This window comes from Ranitomeya imitator, chromosome 2 (assembly GCF_032444005.1).
Source record: "Ranitomeya imitator isolate aRanImi1 chromosome 2, aRanImi1.pri, whole genome shotgun sequence".
Classification (NCBI taxonomy): domain Eukaryota; kingdom Metazoa; phylum Chordata; class Amphibia; order Anura; family Dendrobatidae; genus Ranitomeya; species Ranitomeya imitator.
The window spans coordinates 29,467,146-29,482,529 of record NC_091283.1 but is presented as its reverse complement, the minus strand read 5'-3'; the positions used below and the strand labels follow the sequence as shown (position 1 = coordinate 29,482,529).

The 15,384-nt window shown below is 46.4% G+C and overlaps 2 protein-coding genes across 2 annotated transcripts in view; one reads left to right on the top strand and one right to left on the bottom strand.

Annotated features, from left to right (window-relative positions):
* LOC138661545 (antigen peptide transporter 1-like) overlaps positions 1-4,728 on the top strand; it is a 20,455-nt gene extending 15,727 nt beyond the window's left edge. Inside the window, exons 10-12 of the mRNA XM_069746343.1 lie at positions 1,233-1,392; positions 3,163-3,299; positions 3,828-4,728. Of these exons, the coding sequence (XP_069602444.1) occupies positions 1,233-1,392; positions 3,163-3,299; positions 3,828-4,052 (522 nt within the window). The 3' untranslated portion in view covers positions 4,053-4,728. The remainder of the gene's footprint in view (positions 1-1,232; positions 1,393-3,162; positions 3,300-3,827) is intronic.
* Positions 4,715-15,384, bottom strand: LOC138661548 (proteasome subunit beta type-8-like). Its single transcript, XM_069746347.1, has 5 exons — positions 15,259-15,384; positions 15,031-15,142; positions 12,675-12,804; positions 8,223-8,427; positions 4,715-4,923 (listed from the first exon to the last, which is right to left on the bottom strand). The coding sequence occupies exons 2-5, from the start codon at positions 15,087-15,089 to the stop codon at positions 4,835-4,837; spliced, it is 483 nt and encodes a 160-aa protein (XP_069602448.1). The 5' UTR covers positions 15,090-15,142; positions 15,259-15,384; the 3' UTR covers positions 4,715-4,834.

The following is a 15,384-nucleotide window of genomic DNA, read 5'->3' as shown; positions in this document are numbered from 1 at the left end:
AGCAAAACCTTCCAAATGCAAGCACCACACCGCAAATCAACTCCAGGCCTTTTATCTGCTTTATTGAGAATGACATAGTGAATGGATTGCCCACACCTGTCCATGAAATAGCCTTGGAGTCAATTGTCCAAGTACTTTTGGTCCCTTTAAAAATAGGGTGGCACATGTTAAGGAGCTGAAGCTCCTAAACCCTTCATCCAATTTTAATGTGGATACCCTCAAATGAAAGCTGAAAGTCTGAACTTCAACTGCATCTGAATTGTTTTGTTTAAAATTCATTGTGGTAATGTCTATAACCAAAATTAGAAAAATGTTGTCTCTGTCCAAATATATATGGACCTAACTGTATATATATATATATATATATATATATATATATACAGTATATATGTTTTTTTTTTACACATGGATCCCTTGTATAGCCGTATGTCGGTTTTGCAAGCCTGCGATAAAAACACGCAGTACGGATGCCATACGGATTACATACGGAGGATGCCATGCGCAAAAAACGGTGACACACCCTGCCTATGGAGGAGCTACGGACCACTATTTTCGGGACTTTTCAGCGTATTACGGCCGTAATATACGGACCATATTTTCATACGCTGAGTGTGAGGCCAGCCTAAGGCCACAAAATGGTGCAAATAGTCCTAGATTTCATCTTCTGATTTTAGGACAGCAGAACAATTATACAAATTATGAAATAAATATAGCTCAGAATACTAATGCAAAGATTTTTTTTTATCGACTGGAGTATGAAACGTATGAAACGTTAGTTTTCATAAATCTGCTCTGGAAAAATTGCTTAAAATGAACAATGAATATTTTTTATTTATTTTTCTTTTTACGATAAGCCTGAAAATTGGGGAAAAAGTATATAAAAAAATCTAAAGAAAAATAAATGAGAAACCTGCATTGTCTCGATAACATGGTGCAGAAATCATGATGACCGTCCAATAAATATGATGTGATGCCCGGTGCACAACGTTCACCATAGCCATAAATGTAAGGTCACACTACTGCACATCAGTGCCAAATGCAGTGATGGAAAACCATGGTGGCCGCTGCGTTGAGCAGACTTTGCTCATGCAGAATTATTGCTTTCGACTTCATCACACCATGAAGCCCAGAGCAGTGAGACTGGAAGCGGACTCCATCATCATCATCATGTGCCGCTGGTGGCGTCTCACGTGGTCACTGTCCTCTGTCCTACCTCGCTTCCTTCATTGCAGGTGTCCGTGGTGAGTCAGGAGCCCGTCCTCACTGCCCGGCCATTAGATGACAATATCTCTTACGGTTTGGGACACGTTTCTCAGTCGTCCGTGGAGAACGCGGCAGCCGCAGCAAACGCACATGATTTTATTTCCACCATGGTGGACGGGTACAAGACAGGTGGGTGTAGGACAGATGATATACGAGGCGTGATGGAAGCGTCTGGTCACACAAGGGTTATTACATTCTGCCCTGGGTTGTAGTTTCTGTTATTACCCTATTTGGTGTAATGTTTAGTGCCTACATACTAGTGCCATACATGAGCATAATAACAATGTGAGGAAAATGCCTCAACTATATATAAACTCTATAGTGCCGCCACCACCATACATTGCAGGAATAATATATTGTACAGCACAGGAGATATACAGTGTCTATTCCCCCATACAGTGCTCAGATACCTGCAGTGACCGAAACTGCTCCATATAATAATAGTTCTATACGGTATGTGAATAATACCGCTATACAGTCTGCATTACAATGCATGGTGGTCATATAGGGGTCACATAGGAACGACTGATGTGTTCTGTGCGGCTGATTTCTTTGTATGGCTGATGTTCTCTGTGCTCCTGATGTTCTCTGTGCGGCTGATGTGTATTATTTGGCTGATGTTCTCTGTGTGGCTGATGTGTCTTACTTGGCTGATGTGCTCTGTACTGCTGGTGTTCTCTGTGTGGCTGATGTTCTCTGTGTGGCTGATGTTCTCTGTGCGGTTGATGTGCTCTGCGTGGCTGATGTGCTCTGTGCGGCTGATGTTCTCTGTGCGGCTGATGTTCTCTGTGTGGTTGATGTTCTCTCTGCGGCCTATGTTCTCTGTGCGGTTGATGTGCTCTGCGTGACTGATGTTCTCTGTGCGGCTGATGTTCTCTGCGTGGCTGATGTTCTCTGTGTGGCTGATGTTCTCTGCGTGGCTGATGTGCTCAGCGTGGCTGATGTTCTCTGTGCGGCTGATGTACTCTGCGTGGCTGATGTGCTCTGTGCGGCTGATGTTCTCTGTGCGGTTGATGTGCTCTGCGTGGCTGATGTGCTCTGCGTGGCTGATGTTCTCTGTGCGGCTGATGTTCTCTGCGTGGCTGATGTGCTCAGCGTGGCTGATATTCTCTGTGCGGCTGATGTGCTCTGCTCGGCTGATGTGCTCTGTGCGGCTGATGTGCTCTGCGTGGCTGATGTTCTCTGTGTGGCTGATGTGTCTTATTTGGCTGATGTTCTCTGTATGGCTGATGTTCTCTGTGCGGCTGATGTGCTCTGTACGGCTGATGTGCTCTGTGTGGCTGATGTGCTCTGTGTGGCTGATGTTCTCTCTGTGGCTGATGTTCTCTGTGCGGCTGATGTTCTCTGTACGGCTGATGTTCTCTGTACGGCTGATGTGCTCTGTGTGGCTGATGTTCTCTGTGTGGCTGATGTTCTCTGTGTGGCTGATGTGTCTTATTTGGCTGATGTTCTCTGTACGGCTGATGTTCTCTGTGTGGCTGATGTTCTCTCTGTGGCTGATGTTCTCTGTGTGGCTGATGTTCTCTGTGTGGCTGATGTGTCTTATTTGGCTGATGTTCTCTGTATGGCTGATGTTCTCTGTACGGCTGATGTTCCCTGTACGGCTGATGTGCTCTGTGTGGCTGATGTGCTCTGTGTGGCTGATGTGCTCTGCGTGGCTGATGTTCTCTCTGTGGCTGATGTGCTCTGTACGGCTGATGTTCTCTGTGCGGCTGATGTTCTCTGTACGGCTGATGTTCTCTGTGTGGCTGATGTTCTCTGTGTGGCTGATGTTCTCTGTGTGGCTGATGTTCTCTGTGCGGCTGCGCGCTTTGCACACTCTGAAGGACGGTCTTGTATTCTCGCAGCAATAAATGAATGACTCGTGTGTGGAGATAATAGTCATGTGCTGTATTTTAGGTGCTGGACAAAAAGGCGCCCTTTTGTCTGGGGGTCAGAAACAAAGAGTGGCGTTAGCGCGGGCCCTGGTGAGGGATCCCAAGGTCCTTATACTGGATGATGTCAGCAGCTCCCTGGACTCTGAAAGTGAACTCAAGGTGAGTAAACCGATAGGATAATGCTGCAATGTTCACAGCGTTTCCCCAGTTGTGCCGCTGAGCATTGCGCCATACGACATGTTCCATACATTACTGGTTTTCCATGAAAATATGAATGAATGTATGAATGAGAAAAGTGACTTACAGATTGCTGTGCGCCGCTCCTTGTAGTTATCTCTGTGACGATGCTGCAGTGGGGACTAGACAGGGTCTCCTCACTGCCGTAACACCCACTCAGCTTTGATGGAGGGAGCGTGTGACCTGACGCTGAGTAGCCATGCTGGCCACGAGGAGACTGTAACTAGTAGCCGCACCAAATAGCTGGAAGGCGCGACGATCAGCGATTATCTCATTGTTACTCACACATACATAATAGACTGGTGTGGGAATCGCACCCATCCTGGTCCCCTCTGGTGCTGCTCGATTCTCCATCTATGCTTTTGTACAGCAGATTTTCACTCATGTGTTCCCCTGTGAGGAGGCGCGGACTGTCCTTATGTAATTCTGTGCTGTGACTTTTCTGTCCAGATACAAAGAACCATTTATGACAACCCAAACAAACGTACGGTACTGCTGATATCCCACCGCCTGAACGTCGTGGAGAAAGCCGACCACATTCTGGTTCTGGAAGGAGGTCAGATCAGAGAGTCCGGCAGACATGAACATTTACTGGCCCAGGAGGGCGTCTACTGGAGACTCTGGAAGAAGCAGCACAGCACTTTCCACCGGGAGAACGGAGACACCAAGGAATGACCAGGAGGCCACGCTCGTGCCGTGTCCCGTTCAGTGTCCATCGCGTGTGTGACCCGCTGCACACAGCCACTCGAGGACGTGTGAGATCAGATCATATGGTTATTGATAGCAAATGTTTTTTTGCATTGTGACACATCAGTCAGCAGAAACAGTCTTAGGTCCCTGCTTTGCGCTGTGTAGCCATAAACTTTATGTTGTTTTGCTACCTAGTGACTTTACAATACATCCCAACCAGTATTTTCCGTGTTCACACAATGCAGATGTGCTTGCTGTCAGTGAAGGAGAACTACATTCAGAGGCTGTACCCGTCCATTGCTAATCCTACCCTCAGCCGAGAAGTGGACTCGATGCTCTGTGAGCGGCACACAATTCTCTGCTCATTTGTTCCCATGTATCAGACTGGAGTCCGGGATGTTGAGCTCGCAGAGCATTGTGTAGACCGGATACGATCGTACCAGCGTCCTCATTCACCAACAGCAAATGTGAAAATGGCAGCCAGATATTCCACTTATAAGGCTCATCTACCTGCACTTTTGTCATTTATGTAGTTTTGCAAAAAAAAAAAAACCTTTATCTTTATATTTGCTTCTTGTCATATTTTAATATATTGTTAGCATTGTAATAATAATGAAACAGACATAAAAAGTAATAAAACAATAAAATGTTAGAGAAACTCCTTTATTTTTGGGGGATTGACATTCGCAGGTTTGTTGTGATAACGAAAAATGGAGAAATGTTGGAGACGATAATGGAGTCTTCGTCGCTGGGCTCAGTCTCTGCCGTCACTTCTTCTCCTCCTTGTACTCGTACAGCAGGTCGCTGACATCGTACTGCCCGACTTTCACCCATCCGTCCTCCTTCATGTGGTACACTGAGGAGACACAGACCAGGCAAACGTTTAATCGATGTCATGAAATTAATAAAAGGGGTTTGCTCTCTTTATAAAGTTAACAGAGGGAAGCCATGCTTGTAAAAGAGATAAAGAAGCCGTACTTACCGGTCTGCTCCGACGCTGGCACTCTGATGGTCTCCGCCGGACAGACAGGAAATAGTGACATCTCAGACACCAGTTACCTTACCCTGCAGCCAATCAGTGGCCTCCGCGGGAAGGTCAGTGGTGGGCGCGAGTGGTAGACCGTCACAGCGGCAGCTCTGGAGCGAGGGGGTGCATTACTCTGGTAAGTATGACCCCCATCGATCCCATGACTGTGGCTCTTAAGAATTAGGTGTAAATGTAGCGGAGGTTGAGTGTGCGCACCCCTGCTCCATTCTTTCACTATGAGACTGACGGAAATATCCAAGCACAGCATTCTCAGAATCAATGGGGGTCCCAGTATCTGGACCCCCAACAACCAGGAAGTTCCTTGTATAGTGGATAACTTCATACTTAGCACAACTATTTTAACTGTAAATGAAGAGAAGAAAGTCCCTTTAAGCGTAGAATCAACAGAAACACCTTCCACTGTGATGGCCTTTTGCTACACAATTTTGTTTCAAAATCGTGCAGCCATTGCCCGCCTAATGTGCAGAGATTCATCCGCACCTCTGCTGCCCCGACTAATGGGCAGAGCTTCATCCGCACCTCTGCTCCCCCAACTAATGGGCAGAGCTTCATCCTAACCTCTGCTGCCCCGACTAATGGGCAGAGCTTCATCCGCACCTCTGCAGTCCCGCCTAATGGGCAGAGCTTCATCCGCATCTCTGCTGCCCGACTAATGGGCAGAGCTTCATCCGCACCTCTGCAGTCCCGCCTAATGGGCAGAGCTTCATCCGCATCTCTGCTGCCCCAACTAATGGGCAGAGCTTCATCCGCACCTCTGCTGCCCGACTAATGGGCAGAGCTTCATCCGCACCTCTGCTCCCCCAACTAATGGGCAGAGCTTCATCCTAACCTCTGCTGCCCCGACTAATGGGCAGAGTTTCATCCGCACCTCTGCAGTCCCGCCTAATGGGCAGAGCTTCATCCTCACCTCTGCTGCCCCGACTAATGGGCAGAGCTTCATCCGCACCTCTGCTTCCCAACTAATGGGCAGAGCTTCATCCTCACCTCTGCTGCCCCGACTAATGGGCAGAGCTTCATCCGCATCTCTGCTGCCCGACTTTTGGGCAGAGCTTCATCCGCACCTCTGCTGCCCCGACTAATGGGCAGAGCTTCATCCTCACCTCTGCTGCCCCGACTAATGGGCAGAGCTTCATCCGCATCTCTGCTGCCCGACTAATGGGCAGAGCTTCATCCTCACCTCTGCTGCCCCGACTAATGGGCAGAGCTTCATCCTAACCTCTGCTGCCCGACTAATGGGCAGAGCTTCATCTGCACCTCTGCTGCCCGACTAATGGGCAGAGCTTCATCCTCACCTCTGCAGTCCCGCCTAATGGGCAGAGCTTCATCCGCACCTCTGCTGCCCCGAATAATGGGCACAGCTTCATCCGCACCTCTGCAGTCCCGCCTAATGGGCAGAGCTTCATCCGCACCTCTGCTGCCCCGACTAATGGGCAGAGCTTCATCCGCACCTCTGCTGCTCGACTAATGGGCAGAGCTTCATCCGTACCTCTGCTGCCCCGACTAATGGGCAGAGCTTCATCCTAACCTCTGCTGCCCCAAGTAATGGGCAGAGCTTCATCCGCACCTCTGCTGCCCCGACTAATGGGCAGAGCTTCATCCGCACCTCTGCAGTCCCGCCTAATGGGCAGAGCTTCATCCGCACCTCTGCTGCCCCGACTAATGGGCAGAGCTTCATCCGTACCTCTGCTGCCCCGACTAATGGGCAGAGCTTCATCCGTACCTCTGCTGCCCCACTAATGGGCAGAGCTTCATCCGCACCTCTGCAGTCCCGCCTAATGGGCAGAGCTTCATCCGCACCTCTGCTGCCCCAACTAATGGGCAGAGCTTCATCCGCACCTCTGTTGCCCGACTAATGGGCACAGCTTCATCCACTCCTCTGCTGCCCCGACTAATGGGCAGAGCTTCATCCGCACCTCTGCTGCCCGACTAATGGGCAGAGCTTCATCCGCACCTCTGCTGCCCGACTAATGGGCAGAGCTTCATCCGCACCTCTGCTGCCCCAACTAATGGGCAGAGCTTCATCCGCACCTCTGTTGCCCGACTAATGGGCACAGCTTCATCCACTCCTCTGCTGCCCCGACTAATGGGCAGAGCTTCATCCGCACCTCTGCTGCCCGACTAATGGGCAGAGCTTCATCCGCACCTCTGCTGCCCGACTAATGGGCAGAGCTTCATCCGCACCTCTGCTGCCCGACTAATGGGCAGAGCTTCATCCGCACCTCTGCAGTCCCGCCTAATGGGCAGAGCTTCATCCGCACCTCTGCAGTCCCGACTAATGGGCAGAGCTTCATCCGCACCTCTGCAGTCCCGCCTAATGGGCAGAGCTTCATCCGCACCTCTGCTGCCCGACTAATGGGCACAGCTTCATCCGCACCTCTGCTGCCCGACTAATGGGCAGAGCTTCATCCGCACCTCTGCTGCCCGACTAATGGGCACAGCTTCATCCACTCCTCTGCTGCCCTGACTAATGGGCAGAGCTTCACCTGCACCTCTGCTGCCCGACTAATGGGCAAAGCTTCATCCGCACCTCTGCTGCCCGACTAATGGGCAGAGCTTCATCCGCACCTCTGCTGCCCGATTAATGGACAGAGCTTCCTTCGCACCATCGCCTAGTGGGAAGAGCTTCCTCCGCACCACTGCTGCGCCCTCTAGATGGCAGAGCTTTCTCTGCATCGTCTTGTGGGCAGAGCTTTCTCAACACTGCTGCTGCCCCGTCTAGTGGGCAGAGCTTTCTCAACACCGCTGCTGCCCCGTCTAGTGGGCAGAGCTTTTGCAACACCGCCGCTGCACCATCTAGTAGGCAGAGCTTTCTCTTTACCGCCGCTGCACCATCTAGTAGGCAGATCTTTCTCTTTACCGCCTCTGCACCTTCTAACTGAATGTAAATGGCTAATTGGCCAATAGGTCAACAACAAAGTCAAGAAATGTGGAGATGATGTTCTTCCACAATCACAAAAAAAGCGGTCTTGAGTTCCTGTTACCCTGGCGGAGCTAAAAATATTTGTAAAGAGAAGAAATATAATGTGGAAAAAATATATATTCAGTAAACATGCCTATTATATATGAGCTATGGTTTTATATCTGCAGACAGTAGCAGAGGTACTTACTATTCACCACCCCTCCGGAATAATTGTCACGGTGTGCGGCATAACTGATAGCTCTGCGGCCCAGGTCATACGCCTCTTCAGGGGTCAGATCTTTGCGGTATCCACTATCCATAACTCCATAAGCAAAGGAACTTCCTGATCCGGTGGAGAACATGTCATTGGAGAGTCTTGTCCCATTTTCATCCACGTAATATAAACCAGGGCCCTGTAGGTTAAACAGAATGTAAATGGTTCTAATGTTTGGTATTATGCACAAAACACAGCGCCGCTCCTCATCGTCATTATTATGTACAGAACACACCGCTGCTCATCATTGTCAGTATTATGTATAGAACACGCCGTCGCTCCTTATTGTCAGTATTATGTGTAGAACACACCGTCACTCCTCATCATCAGTATTATGTATAGAACACACCGTCACTCCTCATCGTCAGTATTATGTGCAGAACACACCGTCACTCCTCATCGTCAGTATTATGTGTAGAACACATCATCGCTCCACATTGTCAGCATTATGTATAGAACACACCATCGCTCCTCATCGTCAGTATTATGTATAGAACACACTATTGCTCCTCATTGTCAGTATTATGTGCAGAACACACGGTCACTCCTCATCGTCAGTATTATGTGTAGAACACACCATCGCTCCTCATCGTCAGTATTATCTGCAGAACACACCATCGCTCCACATCGTCAGCATTATGTATAGAACACACCATCGCTCCTCATCGTCAGTAATATGTATAGAACACACTATTGCTCCTCATTGTCAGTATTATGTGTAGAACACACCATCGCTCCTCATTGTCAGTATTATGTGCAGAACACACCATCACTCCTCATTGTCAGTATTATGTGTAGAACACACCATCGCTCCTCATCGTCAGTATTATGTACAGAACACACCATCGCTCCTCATCGTCAGTATTATCTGCAGAACACACCATCGCTCCTCATCGTCAGTATTATGTGTAGAACACACCATCACTCCTCATCGTCAGTATTATGTACAGAACACACCATCGCTCCTCATTGTCAGTATTATGTATAGAACACACCGTCACTCCTCATCATCAGTATTATGTATAGAACACACCGTCACTCCTCATCGTCAGTATTATGTGTAGAACACACCATCGCTCCTCATCATCAGTATTATGTATAGAACACACCATCGCTCCTCATCGTCAGTATTATGTACAGAACACACCATCGCTCCTCATTGTCAGCATTATGTATAGAACACACCATCACTCCTCATCGTCAGTATTATGTATAGAACACACCATCGCTCCTCATTGTCAGTATTATGTGCAGAACACACCATCACTCCTCATTGTCAGTATTATGTGTAGAACACACCATCACTCCTCATCGTCAGTATTATGTATAGAACACACCATCGCTCCTCATCGTCAGTATTATGTACAGAACACACCATCACTCCTCATCGTCAGTATTATATATAGAACACACCATCGCTCCTCATTGTCAGTATTATGTACAGAACACACCATTGCTCCTCATCGTCAGTATTATATATAGAACACACCATCGCTCCTCATTGTCAGTATTATGTACAGAACACACCATCACTCCTCATCGTCAGTATTATATATAGAACACACCATCGCTCCTCATCGTCAGTATTATGTACAGAACACACCATCACTCATAGTAACATAGTAACATAGTTAGTAAGGCCGAAAAAAGACATTTGTCCATCCAGTTCAGCCTATATTCCATCATAATAAATACCCAGATCTACGTCCTTCTACAGAACCTAATAATTGTATGATACAATATTGTTCTGCTCCAGGAAGACATCCAGGCCTCTCTTGAACCCCTCGACTGAGTTCGCCATCACCACCTCCTCAGGCAAGCAATTCCAGATTCTCACTGCCCTAACAGTAAAGAATCCTCTTCTATGTTGGTGGAAAAACCTTCTCTCCTCCAGACGCAAAGAATGCCCCCTTGTGCCCGTCACCTTCCTTGGTATAAACAGATCCTCAGCGAGATATTTGTATTGTCCCCTTATATACTTATACATGGTTATTAGATCGCCCCTCAGTCGTCTTTTTTCTAGACTAAATAATCCTAATTTCGCTAATCTATCTGGGTATTGTAGTTCTCCCATCCCCTTTATTAATTTTGTTGCCCTCCTTTGTACTCTCTCTAGTTCCATTATATCCTTCCTGAGCACCGGTGCCCAAAACTGGACACAGTACTCCATGTGCGGTCTAACTAGGGATTTGTACAGAGGCAGTATAATGCTCTCATCATGTGTATCCAGACCTCTTTTAATGCACCCCATGATCCTGTTTGCCTTGGCAGCTGCTGCCTGGCACTGGCTGCTCCAGGTAAGTTTATCATTAACTAGGATCCCCAAGTCCTTCTCCCTGTCAGATTTACCCAGTGGTTTCCCGTTCAGTGTGTAATGGTGATATTGATTCCCTCTTCCCATGTGTATAACCTTACATTTATCATTGTTAAACCTCATCTGCCACCTTTCAGCCCAAGTTTCCAACTTATCCAGATCCATCTGTAGCAGAATACTATCTTCTCTTGTATTAACTGCTTTACATAGTTTTGTATCATCTGCAAATATCGATATTTTACTGTGTAAACCTTCTACCAGATCATTAATGAATATGTTGAAGAGAACAGGTCCCAATACTGACCCCTGCGGTACCCCACTGGTCACAGCGACCCAGTTAGAGACTATACCATTTATAACCACCCTCTGCTTTCTATCACTAAGCCAGTTACTAACCCATTTACACACATTTTCCCCCAGACCAAGCATTCTCATTTTGTGTACCAACCTCTTGTGCGGCACGGTATCAAACGCTTTGGAAAAATCGAGATATACCACGTCTAATACTGACACTCCTCATCGTCAGTATTATATATAGAACACACCATCGCTCCTCATTGTCAGTATTATGTACAGAACACACCATCGCTCCTCATTGTCAGTATTATGTACAGAACACACCATTGCTCCTCATCGTCAGTATTATATATAGAACACACCATCGCTCCTCATCATCAGTATTATGTGTAGAACACACCATCACTCCTCATTGTTAGTATTATGGGCAGAACACACCATCACTCCTCATCGTCAGTATTATGTGCAGAACACACCATCGCTCCTCATCGTCAGTATTATGTATAGAACACACCATCACTCCTCATTGTCAGTATTATGTGCAGAACACACCATCGCTCCTCATCGTCAGTATTATGTATAGAACACACCATCACTCCTCATCGTCAGTATTATGTGTAGAACACACCATCGCTCCTCATTGTCAGTATTATGTATAGAACACACCATCGCTCCTCATTGTCAGTATTATATATAGAACACACCATCGCTCCTCATCATCAGTATTATGTATAGAACACACCATCGCTCCTCATTGTCAGTATTATGTGTAGAACACACCGTCACTCCTCGTCAGTATTATGTATAGAACACACCATCGCTCCTCATCGTCAGTATTATGTATAGAACACACCATCGCTCCTCATCGTCAGTATTATGTATAGAACACACCATCACTCCTCATTGTCAGTATTATGTGTAGAACACACCATCGCTCCTCATTGTCAGTATTATGCGTAGAACACACCATCGCTCCTCATCGTCAGTATTATGTATAGAACACACCATCGCTCCTCATCGTCAGTAATATGTACAGAACACACCATCGCTCCTCATCATCAGTATTATGTGTAGAACACACCATCGCTCCTCATCGTCAGTATTATGTGTAGAACACACCGTCACTCCTCATCGTCAGTATTATGTATGGAACACACCATCGCTCCTCATCGTCAGTATTATGGGAGGTGTTGTAACAGTGAAGCAGAACAGTTACCTCCCTGATAAGTGTATGGGGCTGTGGTTGGTTCTACCCAAAAAGTTGATCGTCCACAGACTCCATGGATGGAGCTATTGATTGTTATTGAGAAGAAGGACGGCCATATTACTATATTGGTGACTGAGGTTTTAATAGAAATGTCATAATTGTACTTTGCACATTTTGAGCTGTTTGGTTATTACTCTCACAGTAATAAACGAAAATAAAAAATCGAGATGGAAAATTATCATTTTTCATTTAGATGCAGAACAATTCTGCACCCACAGATATCCTAAGAAAGGCAGAACCGCACTGTTGCTTTCTTGAATATTCAGGAAATCATGAAAGAAAATTGCTGTGTCTAGTATATTTTAACCATAATTTAATACCAATCGCTTCAGAGAAATACCGATAGTCTGAACACAGCACTCTATGAGGTTTTTGAGCACCACGGTTGGACATTTAGGGACATGAGAAAGACGTGTAATGTTAAATTCTGTCTCCTGCAAATTCTGGTTCATTTGCCAACTGGTAATGAAGCAATTCTGCAGCCTAATCATCGTTCCAAGCCTATTACCTTCTCATCCCAGCCACAGATCATGCTGCCCACGCTCAGTCCTGTACCTCTGTACTCAAGCATCATGTTACATAGGAGTTTGGAAGCTGCCGACACCGTGATCCGGGAATTATTCCGCAGCTGGTATAACCTGATATAAAGAGGAATGTGTGGATATTAGGTAAAATGTACATATCCTCTATTCACATGTGCGTTGCGGCTTCTGTCTATAATGAAAGCCAAAACAGTCAAAGGAAACCTCCAGCACACAAAGGACCCCATTGACTTATAGTGGGATCTCTTTTGCCCCAACATTGGGTCAGTAATTTTGACAGTTCTGTATCTCCTATCAAATCTGGAATCTGCAAGTCTCCGGTGCAGATACGAACATAGCTAGACTCATTTCAATATATTACAACGTCCTAATGAAGTGTTAAAAAAATGCTGAATAATAAAATTAGGACACAAAATGTGTAAAATAAACACAATAAAAAATGAATGGTTTATTCCCACCTCAACCATTTATGGCTGCAATAACTCCATCCAGGCATCGACCACTGGAGATGGATTTCCAAAAACAGCTGAGATCGGCTATAGAAATGAATGGGACCTATGACCACAGGGTAGCCACTTCTGTAGCCCCACCACCTGTGGTTAAAGCCTGGATGGAGTTATTTCCACCATGAAAGATGAAGGTGGGAATAAGCTAAAAATTTGGTAACCATACAATGATCAGTAAATTGCAAATTAATTTTTAAACACATTCCGAAATGAAGTGAACAAAATTCTCAAATTATTTCTCAAAGTAACAATAATGGCTGAATGTGATGAGGCAAAAAAGGCAAGCTGTTAGGGACAGGTAGATTAATCAGATACAGTGTGCTGCCCATGGCTAAGTTACCTCTGTGAATGCCCCTGGCAGATGAATCTGTAAGCGGTAACAAAAAAGTAAAGAGTGTTGCCCAACCATAGTGAGTGAAAGCCGGAGAAAGTCTAAGCATATTGTGGTGTTCCAGCAAGGTTGACAAGACACCTGAGAGGTGTTGACACCAAGAGCGAGGCAAGTGACTATCATCTGAAAAGCTGGCCAGGGGTGCGGAGTCAAGATCCGAGAGCGCTTGTACTGTGAGTGAATAATGTGTCACTGCAGGAGACAAAGGCCTGAGGTGTAAGGGTATGTGCACACGCTGCAGATTATTCTGCGGATTTTTCCTGACTGATTTTGGAAAATCCGCAGGTAAACCGCACTGCGGATTTACCGCGGTTTTTGTGCGGATTCCACCTGTGGTTTTACACCTGCGGATTCCTGTTGAGGAGCAGGTGTAAGGGTATGTGCACACGATGCAGATTTAGTGCAGAACTGCAGCAGATTTTTCTGCAGCAGAAACGCTGCAGAACTGCACTGTGATCACAGTACAATGTAAATCAACGTGAAAAAAAAAAGCTGTGCACATGGTGCAGAAAAATCTGCGCAGAAACGCTGCAGATTTCAAAGAAGTGCATGTCACTTCTTTTGTGCAGTTCTGCAGCGTTTCTGCACCCCTCCATAATAGAAATCCGCAGGTGCGTTTTTTATGCGTTTTTTGTGCGTTTTTGATGCGTTTTTGATGTGTTTTTTTGTGCAGATTTGTGCACAAAAAACGCATCAAAAACGCATCAAAAATGCACAAAAAACGCATAAAAAACGCACCTGCGGATTCTGCCAGGAGATGCAGATTTAGTGCAGATTTTATGCAGAAAATTCTGCACCAAATCTGCATCGTGTGCACACAGCCTAAAACGCTGTGGAATCCTCACAAAGAATTGACATGCTGCGGAATAAATAATGCTACGTTTCAGGGCGTTTTTTTCTGCAGCATGTGCACTGCGGATTTGGTTTTCCATAGGTTTACATGGTACTGTACAACGCATGGGAAACTGCTACGAATCCGCAGCGTGAAATCCACTGCGAATCCACAGCAAAATCAGCAGCGTGTGCGCATACCCTAAGTGAAATGTGACTGATGCGTGTTGAGACCGGACATTGTGCAAGACCGTCTAGGTGTGGACCTGAGGGTGAAGAACAGAGTGTGGCTTCTGCACATGTAACCAGAGGCTGAGATGTTAAGGCTTTATTCCAGTGATTGGTCCTCGAGAATGAGTAAAGTTTGTCACTGGTCCAGAGACAGTGTTGTGTCGTTCTCAGTGCCGCTTTGAGAAGGGAATCTGCACTGTTAGGCCCAAACTTCCTAAAATCTTTCTTAGGAAAGAAGCTCTTACAAATATGAGTAAGGAAATGGAAATAAAGGTTTTTGATTTATTGGACAGTGTCATTGAGCAAACGATCGTTCCATAATCATACTCACTAATATGCAGTTATCGGTATTATATAACACACCTGCACTCCTTGGCGAGAAGCCGTTCCCAGTACTGACAGTCTGCCACACTCCTGGACATGGTGCCCAGCAGATACGGGTTTATCTCAATCACTTTGTTAACCTTCAGTGTAGCTGTGGGGAAAATGATGCATGGGAATCATTTTATGGAAGTAATCGGTCACCCATGGCTAGTACTAAATCACTTGGAAATTAAGTTCTAATGTAAAAGGTATTTAGCAACCACTCACCAATATACTGTCCTGCCGACGCACGGGAATCCACCGCCACAATCACTCCATGCTGAAACTTGAAGGCCAATGTGGTGGACCCGTGCCATGTCTCTAGTTTCACGCCATCCACCCTTCCTCCAGATG

Excerpts from the sequence above, each read along its gene's own strand:
- LOC138661548 (XM_069746347.1), bottom strand. The coding sequence starts at position 15,089 with ATGTCCAGGAGTGTGGCAGACTGTCAGTACTGGGAACGGCTTCTCGCC. Across the intron at positions 12,805-15,030 it reads CTTCTCGCCAAGGAGTGCAG|GTTATACCAGCTGCGGAATA; the intron begins GTGTGTTATATA and ends TCTTTATATCAG. Across the intron at positions 4,924-8,222 it reads TTCCGGAGGGGTGGTGAATA|TGTACCACATGAAGGAGGAC; the intron begins GTAAGTACCTCT and ends GTGTCTCCTCAG.